The 24,174-nt window shown below is 38.3% G+C and overlaps 1 protein-coding gene across 1 annotated transcript; it reads left to right on the forward strand.

Moving 5' to 3' along the window:
- The first annotated feature begins 5,618 nt into the window (after window positions 1-5,618).
- On the forward strand, window positions 5,619-8,893 carry LOC141651622 (uncharacterized). The gene is made up of 4 exons (XM_074459325.1): window positions 5,619-5,627; window positions 5,784-5,931; window positions 5,990-6,753; window positions 7,637-8,893. Exons 1-4 carry the CDS (start codon window positions 5,619-5,621, stop codon window positions 8,891-8,893), a joined length of 2,178 nt encoding a protein of 725 aa, XP_074315426.1.
- The last annotated feature ends 15,281 nt before the right edge of the window (window positions 8,894-24,174 follow it).

The following is a 24,174-nucleotide window of genomic DNA, read 5'->3' on the forward strand; positions in this document are numbered from 1 at the left end:
AGAAGCTACGCCATTACATGCTTAGCTACTCCGTCAAAATATACTCCAAAATGGATCCTGTCAAGTACCTCTTCGAAAAACCCGTTCTCAATGGACGCCTAGCAAGATGGACTTTGATGCTCTCAGAGTTCGATCTCAAATATGTACCTCTGAAAGTTATAAAAGGACGCGCCGTTGCCGAGTTCTTGGCAAAAAATCCCATCAATGATGCACACACAATAGACACCTGGTCGTTTCCGGATGAGGACATACTCCAAACAGATGTAGACTCCTGGGACCTTTATTTTGATGGAGCGTCAAATTTAAGAGGATTTGGAATATGAATGTTTCTCATTTCTCCTGAAGGCGAGCATACACCACTCTCTGTCAAACTCGACTTCGAGGTGACAAATAATGCGGCAGAATACGAAGCTTGCCTCATTGGGCTACAAGCAGCAGTAGGTTTAGGCATCAAGAGTCTTCGGGTACATGGAGATTCATCATTGATAATCAACCAAATTACGGGATCTTGGAAAATTCGAAGTGAAAGCCTAGCACCGTATAAAGCCAGGATAGACCAAGTTGCCCAATTCTTCGATCAAGTAACCTACCTACACCTGCCTCGAGAAGAGAATCAATTTGCAGATGCTCTTGCAAAACTTGTATCTTTGATTAACATGCCGGATAACATGGTAGAAATGCCTTTATACATCGAACGACGGTCAGAACCAGCTTATGTGCACCAAATCACAGATGAAGAAGAAAACACAGAGGAACCTTGGTTCCAAGAAATTATGAACTTCAAACTCAACGGCACCTATCCACGAGATATGGACAAGAGGGGACAGCGTGCGATACGCTTACTAGCCTCCCAATACGTCCTCATGCAAGGAGAATTACATAAAAGAACACCTCTTGGTGTAATCCTGCGTTGCCTTGATCATTCACAGGCACGGAAAGTGATGGTGTTAGGTTTCTTTAAAATCAATACTATACATATTTATATATGAATTAATTTATTTGGTCATAAAATAAATACATGATCTTATGCATCCAAACTTAATAAAAAGAGATGGAAAAATCGATTTCTCACCATCTTATTTTCGGCCATTTTGGGCACCAACAAGATCTCTTACTTGTTAGTTCTTGAGCTATAATGAATATTAGGATGATCCTCCAAAAATCCCAAAGTAGAGATTATCCTCTTGATTGCACCCAAGATTATCCCTTATCCCCACTAAATAATATTTGCTAGATATTTGTTTAGTAGTTTACCTTAAAATTGATTACTAATACTCATATATTACACTAATAATATTAGTAATTTTGATTGAACAATTTAGATTGAATCTTCTTATATTTTAGATGAAGATTAAAGAGTAGAGAGAATAATGCATAACATTTGCATGTATTTTGAATGGACAAGAATATGGAGAAAGAGTAGAGAACAAAAGTCCTCTAAAGTGGAGGAGGCCACATGGTTTTAGGAGTGGTAGAGGACTAATATATGGTCCTTCACTTTTGCTTTTGTTCTTATAAAAACCTTACGCATGTAAGGCTAGGTAAGTAGTGTCATGATGATGTTATTTTAGCTTATTAAAATAAATCACCTTCATCCACTAAACCCACTACATTTCGGTCCACTTCCATAAAATGGACTACCATTTTATTTTGTCAATTTGTCATTTGTCACACAATATGTCACATGTAGTAGCTTACATGTTATTAATTAATTTAATGCATATTTATCACATAAATATTATTTTATAAATTAATTAGATTACATACAACAAATTGACTAGTGATACTTGATCACATAAATAAAATGGGTCATATGATTATAATTCACAACATCTTGTAATTATAATTAACCATTCATTCTTATTTCTATTGTTTCTCAAACAATAAACAATTTTAGTAATAAAACATTTTATTACCAAAATAAATCTTATTTAATCTCATTAAAATAAGAAATAATATTCTCTCTCACAATTGAATTGTTCAATTTTAAGGAATTGATCAACTTGTTTCGTCATACAATTAATCAACTTTACAGATAAGGGCATCATCCTTTAGGTGTGACCTTAAGGGATCAACTGACCACCACCGTCCCACGACAGTAACGTCAAACTCTAGCAAGCCAATCGTTACCGATTAATGTTGATCAGTTGACTATAAAATGAATCATCCCTTACGTATTCTAATATGAGATTTAAACATGTGATCTCAATATGATAAACAATGTGATCGCATTATTGTCGAGGACACTCCAACAATCTCCCACTTGTCCTCGACAAGTGTGCGTCACCAATTCTCTTGTCCTATTACTATCTCACACTCAATGCAAGGTGTCTTTCGGGTCGTACTTGCAAGTGATCACATCGAGAGTGGTTTCCTCGATCTTGAGAATAACTGATTGACCGGAATTATCTACCATAGATACCTTCCGAGCGTGGCCACGCATTTCCAGTTCATTACTCCTCGAGTGGCCCTGAGATATTGTTTTAACCCTGACAAGGGGGTGGACAATTCCTATCGCACTATTCCCTTCGACTAGACACAACCATCATAACCCAAAATATGCCCATTTGACCCCATTTACGAAGGTCGTAGTAACATAAATCAAAGTTAATATGAAACCGTGCCACCTTAGGCGAACAGTCTTTTTTCAAAAGAATCGACTCATTAGAATACTATAGTATCTCTCGCCACGACCAGGCTTTATAAATTTGCCAGAACTCTATAAGCGGTCACTGCCCGACAGAGTGTTCCTCCTAATGATCGCCTATGTGATCGACTAGTCATCTCACATGACTCTATGGCACTTGAACTTGCCATCAATCGTATCACACTCTAGTCACTTCGAGACGTCACCTCATACAAGTGACTATGGGCAAATACCATGTTAATCCGAGTTCACTTTAACGGGGTTCAAAATTGTCTCTACAACCCGTTTGAATGTAACAAAGTATAAAAGGAGTTTTTTTTTTTTTTTTTTAGATTTAAAAACTCGAACGACAAATGTGATTATCACATATGAATAGTCAATACCTGATTACTACTTCATGTTTTTATAATCCATTTTCTTCATATATGTAGTTGTTCATCTCAATGCAATTGAAATGACATATGACATGACTCATCATGTTAAGCCTATGAGAAGGCTTTGGTTAGTAGGTTTTATCAACTTCTTGTACCTTACTCAACCTTACTATATACTCGTTTTCCTTTGTAATGTATACATTTGCATTACAAAACTTTCGGAGTACGTGTCTAGATCCAATCTAGACATAAGCTCTCAAGTCATAGAATAGCTCCCACTGTTTTCACAGTGTGCGGGATCCATCCCTCTCGCACATCTCATGATTGCAAGTGTACTCAATTTCCGTTGTAAGCATCTCTCATTGTTCTTTATTGCCTAGAACGATTCTAACAAATCCATTTCTTAAATAACATAGCCACAATGGTTCTTTAACCATTTTTAGGTGTTTTGAATACGGTTTTTATCTGAAACCTTATACAATCTCAACAGTCATTAGTGTAAGCCCTTACACAAATTTGTGAATTGCATCAAAAACACTTAACTTTGCATCTTTAATGCTTCTTCAAGCACTTAAGAATAATCTATATGGCTATTTGATAACTATTACTTAAATTCGATTTTGAAACAATTCATCATACTCAAAGTATATGAAGTGCTATACATCATTACTCATTTAATGATCCGGCAGCGTAAGCAAATGGAATCAATCAAATATGTTCAACTTGATTGAACTAGTCATGAATCTTATCAACATAAGACTTCTTATTTGACGCTAATATCATGTGGATTTATCTCCATAAATCTGGATATTAAAGATGTATTATATTTCTCCAAGTCTTAAATCATTCCCAATGATCAATATGTCATCCACATATAAGACTAATTAAAATTTCCGTAACTCCCACTAAACTTCATGTATAAACACAACTTCTCAACCTATCGAGAAAAGTTTTATAACATGATGAAAACATTGATTCCAACTCATTGATGTCCTACTTAAGACTCTCTCTTAAGTTTCACATTATCTTAGGATTACAAGAATCTACAAAACTCAAGACATGTATTGAATACATTCCCTCTAATTGAAGAAGTGGGTTTTTAGATTCACTCGCTATATATCTCATAATGAAACACAATCCCTATTCATTCACAAGACTACACTACAAAATCTTTCGAGAACAAAAGATGAGAGATAAGCTAGAGAGAGAAAAGCTCTAAATTTCAGGAAACCTAAAATTATGACAGCCGTTAAGCTCAATAACCATAACCGTTTTTCGCCTTTACAAAAAAATTCAGCTTCATCTTCGGCTACTGTTGCTAAGAATGCGTTACTAGGTAATTCTAGAGCAGGATCTTCACAGCTGGGACCTAAAGTTCTTACCTTTAGGGGTCCTACTTCTGCTGAAGCTACAAAGGTGCGGTCTTTACATGAGATGCAGGGGATTCCTGTTCTTAACCTGTCTGAGGAAGAAGAAATCAATTCCCAGGATGGGTGGGTGCTTAGACGAAATGGTAAAGATCAACCGGTAATGGAGCCTATTGCAGAGGAGGAAGAGTTGGTGGATCTGCTTCAGTTTACAACAGAGGATATACAACCTAAGGTAGAATTTTGGAAAAACTCTGTCTTTTGTTATGTTTTAGGCGCTAATCCGCCATGGAAGCTTATTGAGGACTATGTATATGATGTTTGGGGAGATTTTGGCGTTGACAGAGTGTTGTTCTTGGATAATGGAATTTTTCTTGTTAGGTTTACTAAACAGGGTAGTAGGGATGCTTTGTTAAAATCTGGGTATTATTTGTTTGATAATAAACCCATTGTTATTAAACCCTGGGAAGTTTCGTCTGAATTAGAGAAGGGTAAGATTGATGTGGTCCCTATTTGGATTCGTCTTGCTTGTATATCTCTGAAATTCTGGGGGAGATGTTTACCTAAAATAGCTGGTCTTGTGGGGAAATTTTTTCAATTGGATGGACCTACTGTTGATAAAGTTCAGTTAAGCTATGCGAGGGCTTTGGTAGAATTGAAAATGGATCAGAGTTTGCCTGATGTGGTTAAGTTTTTAGATGAACATGGCAAGGTGGTTAATGTTTCTGTTTCTTATGAGTGGAAACCTATTACCTGTACTAGTTGTACTGGTATAGGTCATCTTGCTACACACTGCAGAAAGCCTGGTCCTAAAAAAGGGAAGAAGCAGGGTCCAGGAAGTGTACCTAAAACAAAAAATGTTTCACAACACGTTTGGAAGCCAATTCAGAAAGCTCAGACTGGTGTCCAGTCCCCTACTATTCTTACACCTGAGGCTTTCCCTCCGTTGGGTCAGGTTAAAATTACTCCTGTAGTCAAATCTACACCTGTTAAGCAGATTATGAGGATCAATAGGCAAGGAGGGTTGGCTGGTGTCAGATTGTCTGGGAAGTTTAGCCCATATACTTTTGCTGATGTCTTGGTTAATAATGCTACTCCTGGAGGGGGAGTGGTTGAGAGTGGAAAGGACCCTCCATTAACCATTCCTGATGCATAGTATTGGATTCTGGAATGTTAGGGGTCTAAATGACTTGAATAAGCAGAAAGTGGTCAAGTGGTTTATGCACAATAATGGAGTTGGTTTATTTGGCTTGCTAGAAACTAAACTAAAGCCTAGTACTTTACTGAAGAGACCTACTTCTATTTGTGATGGTTGGAGTGTGACCACTAACTGCAGGTGGCATAAAGGGGGGGAGAATCTGGTTTTTTTGGAAATCTGATTGTTTTAATATACAGTTCTTGGCTTATAATGCTCAATATATCCATATGTTTGTACAGTCTCAAACTGATGGTAGAAAGTTTTATTTGACAATGATTTATGCTTCTAATGACTTACATGAAAGGGTGGAGCTGTTGGATTTTCTTAACCAAGTGGCTACTAATTGTACTGACCCTTGGCTCTGGCTTGGTCATTTTAATACTGTTCTTTCTCCTGTTGAAAGACTTGGTGGAAACACTACTGAGATTGAAATGGAACAGTTTCAAGAATGTGTCTCTTTATGTTGTATGGATGATATTTCGCACAGGGGCACTTTACACCTGGCCTAATAAGCAGGCTGCTTCTGATAGAGTGTATAGCAGATTGGACAGGGCAATGGGGAATCTTGAATGGATGGCTATGTATGGTGATTATATTGCACATTTTTATCCTGAGGCTCTTTTTGATCATTGTCCTTGTACTGTGGTGCATATGAGAGCTGATTTGGGAGGAAAAAGAAATTTTAAGTATTTCAATATGTGGGGCACAGCTGCTGAATTCAAACCTAGTGTGCTTCATGTTTGGAGTAGATCTTTCCCTGGTACTAAAATGTTTGGAGTAATTAAGAAGTTAAAAGCTCTCAAACCAGTTCTGAAGAGGTTGAATACTGCTTGCTTTTCTGATATTGAAAATACAACTACTATTGCTAGTTTGGCTCTGGCTAATATTCAGCAAGCTTTGGTGGACAATCCTGTGGATGTAAATCTAATTCAACAGGAATTGGACTTAGCTAGGGATCTTAAGGAGCTTACTGTGGCAAGGGATAGTTTCTTATCTCAGAAAGCTAAAGTCCAGTGGTCTATTGAGGGTGATTTAAACACTGCTTATTTCCATCATGCTATTAAAAAAAGAACAATGATGAATAAGGTCTTCAAAATTGAGGATAAGGATGGGAGGCTTTGTACTGAGGGAGCTGATATCCAGATGGCTTTCTTGGATTATTACCAGGTTCTGCTGGGTTCTCATACTCAGACTCTGTCGTACAATGACATGTGGTGATTTGGTGGTCCTTGTTTGATCGAGGAACACTGGCTCATTCTAGCCCAGCCAGTTACTATAGAAGAGGTGAAACAATGCATCTTTAGTATTCCTAATGGTAAATATCCTGGGCCTGATGGCTACTCAAGTCAATTCTATAAGGATGCATGGGATATTATAGGAGATTAGGTTGGAGCTGCTGTTATCAATTTTTTTGAGGCTGGGAGGCTTCTAACTCAGGTTAACTCAACTGTTATCACTTTAATCCCTAAAATGGATAGACCTACAAGTGTTAAACACTTCAGACCCATCTCTTGCTGTAATGTCCTCTATAAGGCAATTTCAAAGATTATGTGCAATAGACTAGCTAGGATCTTACCAGACATTATTAGTAGGAATCAAGGAGCTTTTGTTAAGGGGAGGAGTATACTTGAAAACATACTCATTTGTCAAGATCTGGTTAGATTGTATAATAGAGGTATGGCTTCACCAAGATGTATGTTCAAGCTTGACTTACAGAAGGCCTGTCATTCAATTGAGTGGCAGTTTGTGGACCAAATGTTAGATGCTCTTAACTTTCCTGAACATTTTAGGAAGTTGATTATGCTGTGCATTTCTACTCCATCTTATACTCTTAATTTAAATGGTTCACACTTTGGATATTTTCATGGCAAAAGAGGATTGAGGCAGGGAGATCCTATTTCTCCACTCATTTTTTTGCATTTGTATGGAGTACTTGACTAGGGTTATGGAGTATGCCACCAGAAGATGGTACTTTAGATATCATCCTCTTTGTAAGAGCCTGAAGTTCACACATCTTTTTTTTGCTGATGACTTGCTAATGTTCTGTAAGGGTGATATCAGGTCAATTATGTTACTATTGAGGGCCTTATCTACTTTCTCTGCAACTTCTGGCTTGAGGGTCAATGCTGCTAAGTCAGAGGTGGTGTTTAATGGGGTCCCTTATGAAGTGAGAATGGATGTTGTTCAGGTTTCAGGGTTCCAACAAGGGGTGTTACCCTTCAAATATTTGGGAGTGCCCATCCAACCTGGCAGATTGTCTAAAGCAGATTGTCATATACTATTGGATAAGGTGGTTCATAAGATCAGAGGCATTGGTGCAAGGAAATTAAGCTATGCAGGCAGGCTTGTTTTAATCAACTCTGTGTTAAATACTCTCCATAATTATTGGGCTTCTATATTTCTTATCCCTAAAGGTGTTATTAATAGAATTGAAGCAATTTGTAGAAATTTCTTTTGGAGTGGGGAGTCTGAATATCACAGGGTACCTCTGATAGCTTGGGAGAAAATTTGTTGTAGGAAGAAGGAAGGTGGACTGAATATAAAAAGAGCAGAGGTGTGGAACAAGGCTACTGTTGGTAAATTAGTTAACTGGATACATACAAAAGCTGACAGGTTGTGGGTTCTATGGATTGATCCTGTCTATTTAAAAGGAGCTGACTGGCATAGTTATCAACCTCCTCCTGATTCCAATTGGAACTGGAGGAATATCTGTAAAGTTAAGGATCTTCTGAACTCTGGTTTTGTGGGTGGTCACTGGCAGTCTGATGCTAGGGGCTACTCCATTCAGTCTGGTTACTACTGGTTGCAAGGTCCACACCCCCTAGTCCAGTGGTATAATAGTGTTTGGGCTACTTGGAACATCCCTAAGCATTCGTTAGTTGGATGGATGGTAAAGCATAAGGGTCTGCAGCTGAGGGATAAGTTGTTCCAGCTGCAGATTTGTGACAGCAACAGTTGTGTGAATTGTGAGCAAGCTGCTGAGACACATGAGCATCTGTTTGGCAGCTGTGTGTATAGTTCACAGGTTATTGATGGGGTTGAACAATGGTTATGCAGGAGGATATCTGGTTCTAATCTGAACTGTACAAAGTTGCAGAAACTTGTGGTTAGGATGACATTAATGGCTACTTGGTATTGTATCTGGAAACAAAGAAATGAATGCAGACTCTCCTTAACACTAGCTACACCAAGAAGAGTGATTAAGGAGATCCAATCTATAGTAAAGGCACGAATTCTTCAGAAAATACAGACTATTATGCCTCAAAGGGATAAGGAATGGCTACTTAGTTTGGATATTCATGTTTAATTTTCAGCTTTGTAGCTTCTAATTGTATTGAATCATATTGTAATATTGTTTTATTTGAATGAAAAGCTCACATTCTACCAAAAAAAAAAAGAAACACAATCCCTAAGAAGATCCAAATAGACTTAAGCATTTCAACTAGGGCAAAACCCTTTGCCACCAATCAAGCTTTGATATCTAACAATTCACTTGGAATTTATTTCGGATTTTCATGGCTCTAAGCCTTGTATTGAGTTGTGACTTAAATACTCTCATGTAAGTCATATATTGATTACTTTCCAGAAGTAACTTGAATCAAACAATTTCTTTGTAAGTTGTAAGCTCTTTACTTTCTTAAAAGTAACATGAATTCATCATTTTCAACAAGTGATGAATTTAACCTCCTAGGTTTCGAAGAAACAACGTCATGTAGCCAAGAAAGACCAGTTTCTTGCGACATACAAATTTGACACAATTCTTTTGTGGCTCTTGAATATTTTATCCCACTCTGTCTTCTAGAAATAAACTTGTATTCTAGAAAGACAGCTTTACGAGCCACAATCCTATTGTACTCGTTATTATTGTAAGGAAAAATGAGCATTTGTTTCTTGTGTAAACTTGCAAACATGGTACCCTACCATTTCATATCTCATATGATTCGTTTTAGATTTAGTGGAAAAATAATTTAGACAAAATGATAAAATCCCCAAAAGGATCAAGTAACTCAAAGTAACTTGATTAAAGTCCAAACCATATCGAATAGCGTTTGATTTCTTTATCCAACCACACATTATCCCATAATGCGTGCTAAGAGAGATTAATTTGTGATACTATATCACATTTCCTTTGGCTTATATCAAAGTCTTCAGTTTGATAATCCCATCACGGCTAAATCGTGATTCTTTGAACTCTTTGAACTTCTTCAAAGATTTCTCTATTTACCTTATTAAGTGAACACATTAGTGTCAACTTAAATCGTTGGTAAAAGAAAATGATCAACCTATTCTGTATCAATGATTTAAATTCTCGATCTCCTTTTCAACCAAAAGGCACGAGATATCTTGCTTTGAATGCAAGATACGCATATACCATAAGATTAACAATCTAATGGTTCCAAGAGTACTCGATAACTCTTTGCGTTCATCATTCCAGAATTTAAAGTTTAATCTTGGGTTACCAATTTCAGTCTTGCATCATCTACATGATATATTATTCTAGTTTGGTTTAGAATATCATCACCTTGATAATGGGCTAGCCATACATCAAATCGTGGTGTATAGGGTCACAAAAGTGAAACCCTTTTTGAATCTGTACAAGATTATATTCTTATTTAGAGTTTATTCACTTAATAGTCATAATTAAGGTACAACTATAAACCCAAAACTAGATTGAGTACACAATGACTCTATCTCTCGACATCATTTGTTGCTAGTCGTCATATTCTAAACATCCTATGTATCAAATACAATGATGAAAACCACCACCGGTTTCTAATAATGACGAAGTAGTACTAGCAAAACTTATGTTAATTAAATAAACATTTAGAGAAGAAGGTCTCATTAGATGTCCCACAACTAATTTGCTTATTTTTTCAATAATTTCGGGTAGTTTCCTTTCTAGTGTCCAACACTTCCAAAATGGAAACTTTATCAGTCGGGATTGATAGGTTTAGTATCGTTATTCTCAATAACTTAACTTTTACCATTACCTTGTATCAATTACATTCTAATTTTACTTCTTGGAACCTCGTCCCTTTCTTAACGGTTAAGAGAATGCTCCCACTCAATTCAACGAGTCTTTGCTTAGAGAAGCAAAATTGAATTTCATGAAGACTACTCTTCATTCGTTCGTTTAGTCTTAAAACTTTCATTGAAGTGGTTGCGGTATTTTGGTCAATTTTGATTTCCAACAAATCTAGTTACCAAAATGATGTAACGTTTCAAAGTACTTAACTCAATTAAGCACATGAGAAACAATTCATTGCAAGTAGATATGTTAATCAAGAATCAAAAACCCTTTTGATCACGAATAACTTTAATCTATACTCTTCACAAGAGATCCTTACAATGGATAATACGAGGGTTTTAGAAGAAAATTCAAATTTTGTCTTTAGTTACGATGTTTTAATGGAGATTTGAAGTAAAATCGAAATGATATCGTATAATTTGAGGTAAAGAAATAGAACAATATGATAACGGAATAATGAAAACAAAACATTTATCGTTATAATAATACTTGTAAATAATTTTAACAAGATATGAGCATTTATATAGTGACCTCTACCCAACTATTATAAATGATTCCAAGATCCAAATTCATATTAACTTGGGCACGCTTTGGCGATACAACCCTCATCAATATAACTCGCTGGATTAACTCTTTAATCGATTCTACTTTTAGAACTCTTGGTCGATAAAATTACATTAATATTTATCTTTAGGCCAAAACACATCCGGCTATGGTCGAGAATACTTTTGTTGAGTTCAACCCAAATTTCGAATAAATGTGTCCATGATCCAAATTCACATTAACTTGGGCACGCTTTGGCGATACAACCCTCATCAACATGAATTCGGTGGATAGACATTTATCACCCACTTCCCCTACGTAACAAGGTTTGTACCCCGGTTTGGCCGAGCGCACTCCCTCACGAAATAGGTTTTCATGGTTTCTACTTTTTGGTAAGGCTAAGTCTCAATTGTTTATTTTAGCGAGAGGTCATGTCAATTTATTATCTATCATGTTTTAAGTGAACTAAAGCGGTGAACTACGATTATTGTAATTGACACGGTCGATAAACTCGATTTAAAATGCATGTTTAGTTATGGCGATTTAGCGATGCATGCAACATATAAATAAAATACAAAGCATAAATATAAAATCCTAGTATGGCCTTCCTAAAATAGAAAATCTAATTAACTATTACAAATTCGGAACAACTCCATTGGTCCGTTGAACTTCACTTGGCACGCAGTCCAAGGCAACACCGTCTTGTCGGAACGCCTTTCCTAATGGCACCGTCTTCAAGGATCTCCGGAATTACAAGTAATAATTAAAAATTACATAATTTCCTATTATACATTTGTAATAAAAATTAAATCTATTAAATTACAAAACAGTGATACGAGATCACAATAATTACAACCGAATCGGTATTCCCATACATTTCGGGTAATACCAATTAAAAAACTAAGGCCATACTAAGTAAAATTACATAATTCAAAAATTATATAAAATAAAATATGACAATCATAAATAAAATGAAGCATTACAATATGTATGAACATGCTTAATTTTATGCTAAATCGCCTCTAAAGAGCCAATATCGTATATTAATCGGTTTTTACGGATTTGTGTGATTATATAAACTTGTTAAAATCACAATAATTACATAAATTCATATTTATGTACAAGTTAATTACCCTAACCATCTTAGGATTCAAAATTTAGTCTTTACTAACCTTATGACAATAATTCAACTTGATTTCTTAATATTGTTCATTATGGACCAAAAATACAAAATTTATGCTATAAACTTCAAATTAAATTATAAAAAATTCAAATAATTTCAAAATTTGAAAATTAAACTCATGAACATTCTGGAAAAATACCATAACACTCATAATGTTCAAAACTTAGGTTAAAAATTTCGGAAAAAATATCGAGAAAAACAATGTTGCGGTTTATCGGTTTTAACAAATATGACCATTAAAATATGAGAAAATTTATTTTCATCAAATTTTAACTTTTACATCTGAAATATATGATAAAATGCAACATGTGACATTTTTTGTTAGTCATGAAATATGTTTTTGCATTATATACTAAATAAAGTCATTATTTATTGAATTTTTACTCAAAAAATTCATAAATCATGCTAAAGGAGTCGAATACCTCTAAGAGTTGTACACACACTGAGTAAAAATGCATGTGACAACATATTAAATTTCCATGACCAGAATCGAAATATAACTCATATTAACCTAATAAACCCTTTAAATTCGATTTAAGTTTATAAAATCCATATTTCATGCAAAATAACTTAGTTTATCACAAGATTTAACATGCCATCAGTAGATAATATATGTGAAAACATATCCAAAAACCACTGAAAAATTCGAAGTTTAGCTATTTTTCGTCCAAAAATGACATTTTTACTCATAAAAATCACATTTTAATGCCAATAATATATAAAATGAACAATAAAATCCATAAATAAACCAAAATGTCCTAAAAATAACTTAGGACCAGAAACTTTTAACATGAAAAGTTATTTTTAGGTTTATCTTCATAAATCCAAATTAATTAGTTTTGTATGTTAATCTTATAACACGGAAAACCATAAACCGATTTGCATGCAAACAACCTAAGGCTCATGATACCACTTGTTAGGTTTCTTTAAACTCAATACTATATATATTCATATATGAATTAATTTATTTGGTCATAAAATAAATACATGATCTTATGCATGCAAACTTAATAAAAAGAGATGGAAAAATCGATTTCTCACCATCTTATTTTCGGCCATTTTGGGCACCAACAAGATCTCCTACTTGTTAGTTCTTGAGCTATAATGAATATTAGGATGATCCTCCAAAAATCCCAAAGTAGAGATTCTCCTCTTGATTGCGCCCAAGATTATCCCTTATCCCCACTAAATAATATTTGCTAGATATTTGTTTAGTAGTTTACCTTAAAATTGATTACTAATACTCATATATTACACTAATAATATTAGTAATTTTGATTGAATAATTTAGATTGAATCTTCTTATATTTTAGATGAAGATTAAAGAGTAGAGAGAATAATGCATAACATTTGAATGTATTTTGAATGGACAAGAATATGGAGAAAGAGTAGAGAACAAAAGTCCTCTAAAGTGGAGGAGGCCACACGGTTTTAGGACTGGTAGAGGACCAATATATGGTCCTTCACTTTTGCTTTTGTTCTTACCAAAACCTTAGGCATGTAAGGCTAGGTAAGTAGTGTCATGATGATGTTATTTTAGCTTATTAAAATAAATCACCACCATCCACTAAACCCACTACATTTCGGTCCACTTCCATAAAATGGACTACCATTTTATTTTGTCAATTTGTCATTTGTCACACAATATGTCACATGTAGTAGTTTACATGTTATTAATTAATTTAATGCATATTTATCACATAAATATTATTTTATAAATTAATTAGATTACATACAACAAATTGACTAGTGATACTTGATCACATAAATAAAATGGGTCATATGATTATAATTCACAACATCTTGTAATTATAATTAACCATTCATTCTTATTTCTATTGTTTCTCAAACAATAAACAATTTTAGTGATAAAGCATTTTATTACCAAAATAAATCTTATTTAATCTCATTAAAATAAGAAATAATATTCTCTCTCACAATTGAATTGTTCAATTTTAAGGAATTGATCAACTTGTATCGTCATACAATTAATCAACTTTACATATAAGGGCATCATCCTTTAGGTGTGACCTTAAGGGATCAATCGACCACCCATCGCCCCACGACAGTTAACGCCAAACTCTAGCAAGCCAATCGTTACCGATTAATGTTGATCAGTTGACTATAAAATGAATCATCCCTTACGTATTCTAATATGAGATTTAAACATGTGATCTCAATATGATCAACAATGTGATCGCATTATTGTCGGGGACACTCCAACAGATGGAAGAAGTCCATGATGGAGAATGTGGCCCTCACATGAGTGGACCAATGATGGCAAAGAAAATCACGCGTTTGGGATATTATTGGACCACAATGGAACCCGATTGCATCAAATATGTCAGACATTGCCACAACTGCCAAATCTTCGGGAATGTGCAACATGTCCCTCCTTCATTACTCTACACCATGACATCTCCATGACCATTTTCTGCTTGGGGAATTGACATTATCGGAAAGATCAGCCCACCCGGAACAGGAGGTCACTGTTTCATTCTGGTGGCAATCGATTATTTCACCAAATGGGTAGAAGCGGCTTCTTATACTAGTCTCACAGCCAAGACCGTGGCAAAATTCATACAAGTCAATATCATCTGTCGATACGGTTGCCCACATGAGATCATCAGTGACAATGGGTCATATTTCCAGGCTGAGACGGAATAACTGCTAGCCAAGTACAAGATCAAACATCACCATTCCTCGCCGTATAGACCACAAACTAATGTCGTAGTAGAGGCAGCAAACAAGAACGTTGTCACAATCCTTAAGAAAATGATTGACAATTATCGAGACTGGCCAAGTGAAATACCATTTGCCCTATGGGGAAATCGCACATCCGTTAGGACTCCCACTGGGGCCACTCCTTTCTATTTGACCTACGGCATGAAAGCCGTGCAACCAGTCGAGCTCGAAATACCATCCTTGCGCATTTTACTCGAAAGTCAAATCCCAGAAGCCGATTGGAAGAGGGACAGATATGAAAAACTCATCTTCCTGGATGAACGAAGACTGCGCGCATTACATAATGTGCAAACGTATCAGGCACGTATCAAACGAGCCTTCAACAAAAGTGTTAAGCCAAGAAACATTAAAGAAGGAGACCTAGTTCTCAAATCAGTTAGAGCTCTTTTACCTGTCGATCCACGAGGAAAGTTCAAACCCAACTGGGCCGGACTGTTTCTAGTCAAGTCCATACTCCCGGGGGTACAGTTAGAATCACAGACCTAGATGGGAATGAGTTTGCTAACCCAACTAACCTCGACCAACTTAAACGTTACTATGCCTAGAATAGGAACAAAAAACGCGCCTCGCGTAACCTCACGTATCGCTCATGTGGCACGAAATAAGACGGACCCTGGCCAGCTGAAATAAAGCTTATGTCGCCTTGCTCTTGCATTTTGACAAGTCGTCATCCTCATATCATCAAATAAACTGAATTGTGCTTTAGGAGTAAGCAAAGCTCATGCTTATTTTCTAGTTCATTACAAGCTCTTGCTTAGAACAATTATTCTTTACATTTACTCGAACTACGCACAAGGGTTTGATTTCATTTTTATAATGAATGTAGGCAATCCTTCACAGGATACAACCCATTATTTTTAAACGTGAATAGAAGGACATTTGCATATGCATTTGGAATTCGACAAGAATAATAAAAGAAAATCACAACGGTTTCATAACCGATTAAATCTCTTGTTCATTTCTTTCCATTATAATAATAATACGCCACATAATAAAAAATAATGCTAAAATAAATAGGCTAGGATTCTAAAAACCCCACCATTTTATTACAAATAATAATAATAATAAATAATATTAAGACTTAGGCTATTCTTCCATTTTCCCTTTGCCTTTGTCATTCTTGTCATACTTCCTATCTCGACCGCGAGCCGGGCGCTCCTGCGCTACCTCGGACCTAATCACCAACGGTTTCTCTAGTGGTCTAGCCTTGCCATTCTTATCAATCACCTTCTCGACGACGGGAGAAGTCTTCGGTTTCTTCGACGGATGCATAACTCGAAATCCGGCTTCTTCCTCTCCCTCGGTCAAATGCTTCTCTTTCTCCTTCTCTACATCACGAACCTTGTAGTCGACAGGCTCGCGCTTCCTTAGCCTCTCGCGCTCCTCGGGAGTAGTAGCCTTCCTCCACTGCAAGTAGGAATCTGATACCCATACTGCGCTAACGGAAGAGTTTAGGAACCACATGTTTCTCTGAGCCCATTTGATGGCCCACTCTCTTCGGCTCTCAGTAGTAAGCGCCATGGCAGTCTGAGGAACGGTGTCAAGCTTAGGAATCCTCTGCTTCAATCCAACCTGCCTCATCAGCCTTTCTGGGAAGATTCATATCATGAATTCCAAGCAAGGAATGCGCACTGATCGAGTAGGATCCAGAGACGATACTCCAGTAACAGACTTGAGGTGCCACCAGAGTACAATCCATCTAATCAGGGGACCATCCTCGTTCTTCAACTTGTTCTCCCAGTAGTTACAAACCCGGGTAAAATCCACCATGTAAAGCCTGGTCCTCATTGCAATTGAGCGGGCATGATAAGTAGGAACATTAAGTGGGGGTTCGATCAGCCGCAAGCGCTCCATAAGCCAGACCTGCCAAAAAGCAGGTATTATTATAAAAAACAAACGAAAAAAAAGAAAAAAAAAGAAAAAAAAAGAAAAAAAAAAGAAAAAAAAAGTAATGTTCTTTTACCTGCAAGATGATAGGACTTCCTAAATAAGGAAGGTCGCGATTGGCTTTCCTGTTATCTAACCCCAATAGGATCTCTCCTAAACATAGGCAAGCTGGGCTCCTGCGCAGCTCTATTTGCTCAACTAGGCTCAAATAGCGAGGGTCACCTCTCATATCCTCATCAACATGCCCTTGAAGGACATAACCATGCAATAGGCAAAACCCGAATGCCCTACGTCTCGCAACATGGGAGATAAAAGGGTCTGTCCTATTTATGAATCGATCGATAAAATCACGCATTCAGACTCCTTTGGAGGTCACAAGACGGTCAACTTCAACTCTTGTCAATCCAAGCAAATCCCTAAATTTGTTTTTATACCCTTGAGAAGTGGAGGGTATAGCAGACATATGTTCCGGGTCCCAACGGCCAATTGCAGCTATTTCTTCAGGAAACGGACAGATATCGCCTCCATGGAAAGCGAATACGTGGAAATTCGGGTCCCAATACTCCAGACAAGCATCCAAGAACGGTTTGACCACCTTGATTAGCTTCAAGCTCAAAATCGATCCAAAGTTGTAGGCACCCATGTCGTGTTTCTCCACGTTTGAGAACTCGTTTGTCCATTCTTTGAGACGGATTTCTAAAGTATTCATGTTATATGCTAAATTAGAGAGTTTTTATGTAATAGACGAATGAAAGACGGACAAATTATGCGAATAAACCTCCTTCAACGTCTATATTTATACTAAAAGCTGTTTCCTAAAATCTGTCAGGACGGACACACTGTGGAAAGGGCGCAGCACCTGCTGCGCCTCTTCAAAGGGACGCAGCTCATGCTGCGCCTCTTCCTCAGCCTCTTTTCTGTGATTTTCCGCGTTGGAGCTTTCCTAATTCCTTAAAGCATAATTTCCTATTCATACGGGTTATTTTTTTTGGTAATTCCGTCAAATTACCATGTTTCAAGTTTCCTAATCTTACGGGCACACATTTCGAGGCAACGTCGACATTTTCGTCATTTCGGCAAACTCACCCATTTCTTTTTAATTTTATTTTTTGGGGAATCATTTCACCAATTTAATTCTTTATTTTCAAACTTACCCATTTCTTTTTTACTTTTCTTTTTTGGGGAATCATTTCACTCCCATTTCATATTACATTTCAAACTTATATGTTTTCATTTTCTCTTTTTTTAGGGGGTAACCCTCCCTACCATCCGGTCATTTTCGGCAAATTTTTTGCATTTTCTCGAGTCTTTGTCTTGCGCTAATTTAGGCCATGTGTACAGATATGTGTTTTATGTAAATTTCGGCAGCATGACGACATAAACCGTCGTCTACCAAACCTGTTCAAAGCCAACCTGCAGGTACAAACAAGACAACCCTGCAGCAAAGGCACTCAGGCCGTCATATATACAACCAAAATAAATATGTACACCAAGCTGGGGGCTTGTGCCCGAAACAAAGTCCGAAAGTCCAAAATGAAGGTCCTAAAAATGTACAAAGGTATATGAAGTACAACCAACAACAACAACCAAAAAGCCAACGAACTACTGCTGGTCGCCGCCCAACTCGGTAACTCTCACCTCGAGAGCAATGATCTCGGAGTCGCGGACCTCTAGCTCCCTCAGCAGGCGAGCTGTCTCCTCCCGGGACTGCGCTAGCTCTCGCTCCAAGTCGCGCTCCCTCTGCAAATAACAACAATTGACTCATGTCAATCATTTCAAACATAAAGAAAATTCAAAAATGAAGTAAACGAAAGGTTCATACCTGACGACCTCGACCGCCAGCCAGTGCCTCGACGGCAGAGGCCCGTAGCCGGTTGGCTACCCTCCACAAAGCCATTAACTAGGATGGCGCTACCTGCGTTTCAATGAACAAGGATTCTCAATTATTGGACAAAGTTAAACAAATGTATTCTTATACAAAAGCTAAACAAGTTGGGAACGTACCCTCCGAATCATATGCTGCCACTCGTCCAGACCAGCATCCGTCACCGCCTCACCAAAGTCGCGAAGCTCGGAGATCGTCGTCATCCACATCGCATCAGTGTACTCGAGGGTCTCGGGGTACGCTAGGGGCTCGACGCCCGCCACCTCAATCTCCTGCCAAAAATCAAGTGGTTTCTGTTAACCGATGATCATTCATCATTTTTTTCAAGCCAATCGAAAGAAAAGTGAAGCACTCACCACAACCGGCCAGTACGCCAACCTCCGGTAGAGGAACGCCGAGTCCTCGCCAGGGATAAGGAGGGCGTCATCACCAACGTCTACCAAGTCAGCCTCCCTCTCAGCATCAGAAGGCTCCCTGAACATCGTCCGAGGAGTATCGATGGGAACCGTGAAAGTATCTCGAGAGCACTGACGAGTCAAACGCTCGCCCAAGTACCACACAGGACCCATCCACGTCCTCAGCAGCAACCGGCTCGAGCTCCTGGGTCAAAGGACCTCAGCCACAAAAGGAGGGATGCCAGTGTAGTCCGCCCAAGGCCTGGGCACCCACAAAGATAAGCAAACAAGTGGTCATTCTTATGATCAGTTCTAATAGATTGCAATGAGAAAATAAGAATGGAAAGTGAGTCGAGGACACTCACGCCCTCCAGCTGCAGAGCGTTCACGTCTTGTCGACAGACGTCGTGATAAGAACGCTGGCTCTTCGTACGACACATCACCCAATCCCTCACGACGGGATATGCTCTCTCCCCCGGCTCCGTCCTCTTGGGCGCGAAGCCCGGAAAGTAGGAGTACACCCACGCCTGCATAACAGGATAATCAATAACGACATTTCGTGATTCGATAGGAAAAGGAAATGATCTTTCATGATATGAAATGAAATGAAGGTTCATACCTCCAGCAGTAGTCCAGGACCAACAGTGGCAGGAGAAGTCCCTTTCTCCACCAGCTCCGGACGAACCATGGCCCTCATATAGCGAATGAGGACCGCAAAGCCAGCAGTGACCCAGTCCCAGCGATCTAGGCCACTCAGGTCAGAAAGGAAGGGAAGAAGCTTCGTCGACAGCCTCTCTCCCTTGTCTCCGAGGTAGATCGAAGACAAGAACCACTAGAACCACAAACGAGCTCTCTGCTCCGTAGTACAGGGAGGAGGAACCGTCTCCCTCCCATCGATCACCACCATCGTCGGGGTCTTCCCAGCAAAGTAATCCCGGACGTAGGAACTCGGCACCAACCCGGGAACCGCAGCAGCTTTCGCCGCCAGGTTCCAACCGATCAAGCTCCTAGCCTCAGCCGAGTCCACCCTCATGGATGTCTCCGGCCACTCCACAGCCTCAGTCCCGCACGGCAAGCCAGAAATCATGCCGTAATCCTCCAACGTGACCCCAACCTCGCCAAAAGGCATGATACGTGCATTTTATATAGCCTTTTTAGCCTATTTTATGCACGTATTTCTATGCCTTTATCGTGGTTTTATGCTACGAAATGCCCCGAATATGCTACTTTGGTGTATTTTGTCTTAAATGCAGGAATGGAACATAAAGTAGTGAAATCAAGCCATTTGCCGTCCGTTTAGCATGCATTTGGAGGAAGAGTGAATTTGGAGCGGGAATGTAGCTATTTTGGGATGCGCAAAGAAGAAAGATAGCTAGGCGAGCAAAGGAAGAACTTCAAATTTCTAGTGCCTACTTTGGAGAGCCATATCTCGAGTTCTACAACAGATATTCAGGTCATTCCAATTGGAGATGAACGTTTGTCCTCTTAGCTTTCCAACGCCACCGGAATCGCCCTATTTTCCCAAGTAACGAAGAAATGGCAGCCGTTTGAAGTTCAGTGCGCAAAGCAGGAAAAGTACTCGATCGAGTAGATATATGGTCGATCGAGTACTAGCTACAGCGAGGATAATAGTGTCGAGTATAATTAGATTATATCTTATGTTTATCTTATATTTAGTTAATAATTATGAGATTACTTAATATAAATAAGAGTAGTTTAGACCTAATAGCACATCATTCATTCCCTGGAGTCAGTAGAGGGGACGGACGACTGCCTTGCTCTTCATTTCTATTAATTCCGGATCTATTTCTACTGTAACTTTTTATTCCTTATTTCCCTTTTCTCTCTTTAATTTATTTAATGTTTATTATTTCCTCTTCTTTATTTCTCGTTTCCCCTTTAATTATGTCTAGCTAATTCCGTAGTATGTTAGGATTAGGGAAGCCGTGGTAGCAATGTGTTATAATTAACATGAATAGATTAGTCATGCGATAAGAATTGTATTAGGCAATTTAATTGTTATCAGGTCGAATGAATGCATGCAGGAGACCAATTTATCTAGTTAACCCCGACCTGGATCGAAAGATTGGAAGGGAAGGCTTGCTTAATTACAATAGGGTATTGTAGTGAGGGCGAAAGCTAAGCTATTTACGCTCTAGGGCGGTTTAAGGACCGAAAGGTGACGACCATAGCTCTTCTTATCAATAGTTTAATCGTCTCAGTATACCCGTTAGTGTAGCTGCCACGGTGGACCGACTCCTAGCATATTTCCTTTCTCTTATTGTTAAATTCTCTTATTCATTTCCCTTTTTCCTTAGTCTCATTAGTATAGTCAACACAATCAATCAGACCCCCAGCATTGTGACATTAGACAGATAAATAGACAAGTAGATAGTACACTGCCTCCCTGTGGAGATCGACCCTACTTACCGCTGACTTCTGTTAGTTGTACTTAGGTATTTTATTTTTGGTACGAAACGACAGTATCAAATTTTGGCGCCGTTGTCGGGGAGGCAATCTATTTATTTATTTGTTTAATTTTACCTGTTCTTAGCTTCAAGGGATTTATCCCTTGAGGCCGTTTTAATCTTTTTCCTTGAGTGCTGTTTTGATAGGCCTTACAGGTACTACCTAGACAGTTCTAGGTGAAAGATCGTCAAAGGGAAGGCTTGAGTACCTTTGACTCATCACCAATGTTCTATTATATGGAACAACCGGTGATTTACTGCGGGAGATGTGGTGTTGCTGGGCATGATGCAGTTTCTTGTTTGGCAGAGAATGACGAAGTTTACGCGTTCAAGCGGTAGCGATCGAGATAGTCAAGTGTTGTAGTTGTGCCGCCACATCCACCCTATCAATGGCCACCGCAACAAGATCTTCCTGATATACAAGAAGAAGAAATTGCGGAGCTGAAATCTTTAGTGAAGACACTTGCATCTCAAATACAAGTGAGGCAAGAATATGATAGACAATACTTCTCGCGAGTTGATAAGCTCGAGTCTGTAGTTGCTCATTTAGCAGCTGAGATGGAGATAGAAGAGGTCGCGGAGCTGACATACTCAATGGTAACGCTTGTATCACAAATGCAAGAGAGCAATAAAAATATGGACGCTCGATTCCTTAAGCTCGAAACTGACATTGCTCAGTTAGTAGCCGAGATGCAAGAAGAAGAGGTATACCTTGCTGAGAGCGGTTTTTCCCCTGAGGAAACCGTGTTACCCAATGCTGAGGATGACTTCTATGACTCGGATGACGAGTTTCTATCATATTTCAATGCCTCACGCGAAGATTTCAGCTCTGTACAGGAGGAATCACTCGATCGAGTGACTAATATAGGTCGATCGAGTGATTTTCGAGGAGCAAGTGCTCGATCGAGTGATATTTTCACTCGATCGAGTGAAAATCAAGAGGGAAGTGCTCGATCGAGTAATAATTCTACTCGATCGAGTGAGTTGGCCATTGGGAGCTATGATTCGTCATGTGGGTTTGATTTAGATGACGATTTTGATGATGATAACGGTTACGGTGAATCTCCCCTATTCAAAGCGGAGTTGGATGCACTTGAGGCTGCGATTTACGGGATGAAATCTACTGAGGAGGGTGACAAAGAGGCTGAGTCGGTAATTACTCCTAGCGCGGAAGAGGTAATAAATTCTTTTATCTATGATTCCGTCATTGAGAGCGATCAACCTGAGGTAGTGAACGATAATTTAATTATTGTTTGTTTAAATAGTAAATTGCCTCGTTTGACTTATGCTTTGCATTCTAATACTTTGCCCCTTCCTAGTAGGTCGTACAATTTAGCGAATTTTCACCGTCCTTATCATTATAAATCTGTTAATCTGAAATGGAGCCCCAATTTATCGTCTATTGCTCCCGCGCTCCTATATTTTGTGGATAAATTTAGGAGCTCGCATAGGAAATTTGTTAGGCTTAAACGGCTGTATAATTTTGTTTCCTATTTCTGTATTCCACTTTGGTGCTACTTATGCTGTTGTGTAGCACATGCGCAGGTTTATGATTTAATGCTGCGCGCTTTGAGCTGTTTTGATTGTGATTAATTAGAGAGGCTCGAAGAAAATAAGGTCGAGCTGGAACCTGAGTGAAGCTAGCGCTACCCGGGAGGCAACCCGGCGATTTTATTTTGCATTTTTATTTTATTTCAGTTGTAATAAATGGTTTTTATACCATAGACTATCTCAGTATGCTTGCTTAGTTAGTTTGCGGGCTGTTTTTCATTGCGTCTTTGCAGGAATTCTACTCGATCCTTAAGCTGCAGAAAGACGAGTTACTCGATCGAGTAACTTTCTACTCGATCGAGTAAAAAAAAAAAAAATACTCGATCGACCACTTTTCTACTCGATCGACCACTATTCCTCTCGATCGAGCTGTTTTGGACGCCCATTGCTTGACTTAGCTTCTTGTGACGGTTTTCCGGGCCTTTAGCAACCTCCCATGTTCATGGTCGGTTTGGGGAGGTCCCTTCATTCGCGCATTTTGTGAGTTTTCCGCATTTACTCTCTTTCTCTTCTAGTTTGCATTTCCTTTCCATGTTTTGGTACAATGGGGGCATTGTACGGTTTGGTTTGGGGAGGTTATGCATCCATATCTGTGTCTGCATATTGTTTTTATTGCATTTCTGTTATCATATTTAATTTATGTATGCATTGTCTGTTATTTTTATAAAATTTGAAAATCTCATAAAAATCAGAAAATTGTTAAAAATTCAAAAATTTCACGTTTATTTTAGCATATAGGTTGAGTCGGAACGGTAGATTTCGATGATGATATTGCACTATAACTGTCTTTTTGCTTAAGCCTTGCATTAAACTGTTATCTTATTAGCTTTGTCTTTTTGCATATCTACGAGTTAATGTTAAAATTTAGCTGAACGAATAGACTTGACCTGAAATTTTGGCAA

This window comes from Silene latifolia, chromosome 4 (assembly GCF_048544455.1).
Source record: "Silene latifolia isolate original U9 population chromosome 4, ASM4854445v1, whole genome shotgun sequence".
Taxonomy (NCBI): domain Eukaryota; kingdom Viridiplantae; phylum Streptophyta; class Magnoliopsida; order Caryophyllales; family Caryophyllaceae; genus Silene; species Silene latifolia.

Coding starts and splice junctions, on each gene's coding strand:
- LOC141651622 (XM_074459325.1), top strand. Junction 5,932..5,989: donor TAACCAAGTGGCTACTAATT/GTACTGACCCTT, acceptor TCCTGTTGAAAG/ACTTGGTGGAAACACTACTG. Junction 6,754..7,636: donor CTTTCTTGGATTATTACCAG/GTTCTGCTGGGT, acceptor ATGTTCTGTAAG/GGTGATATCAGGTCAATTAT.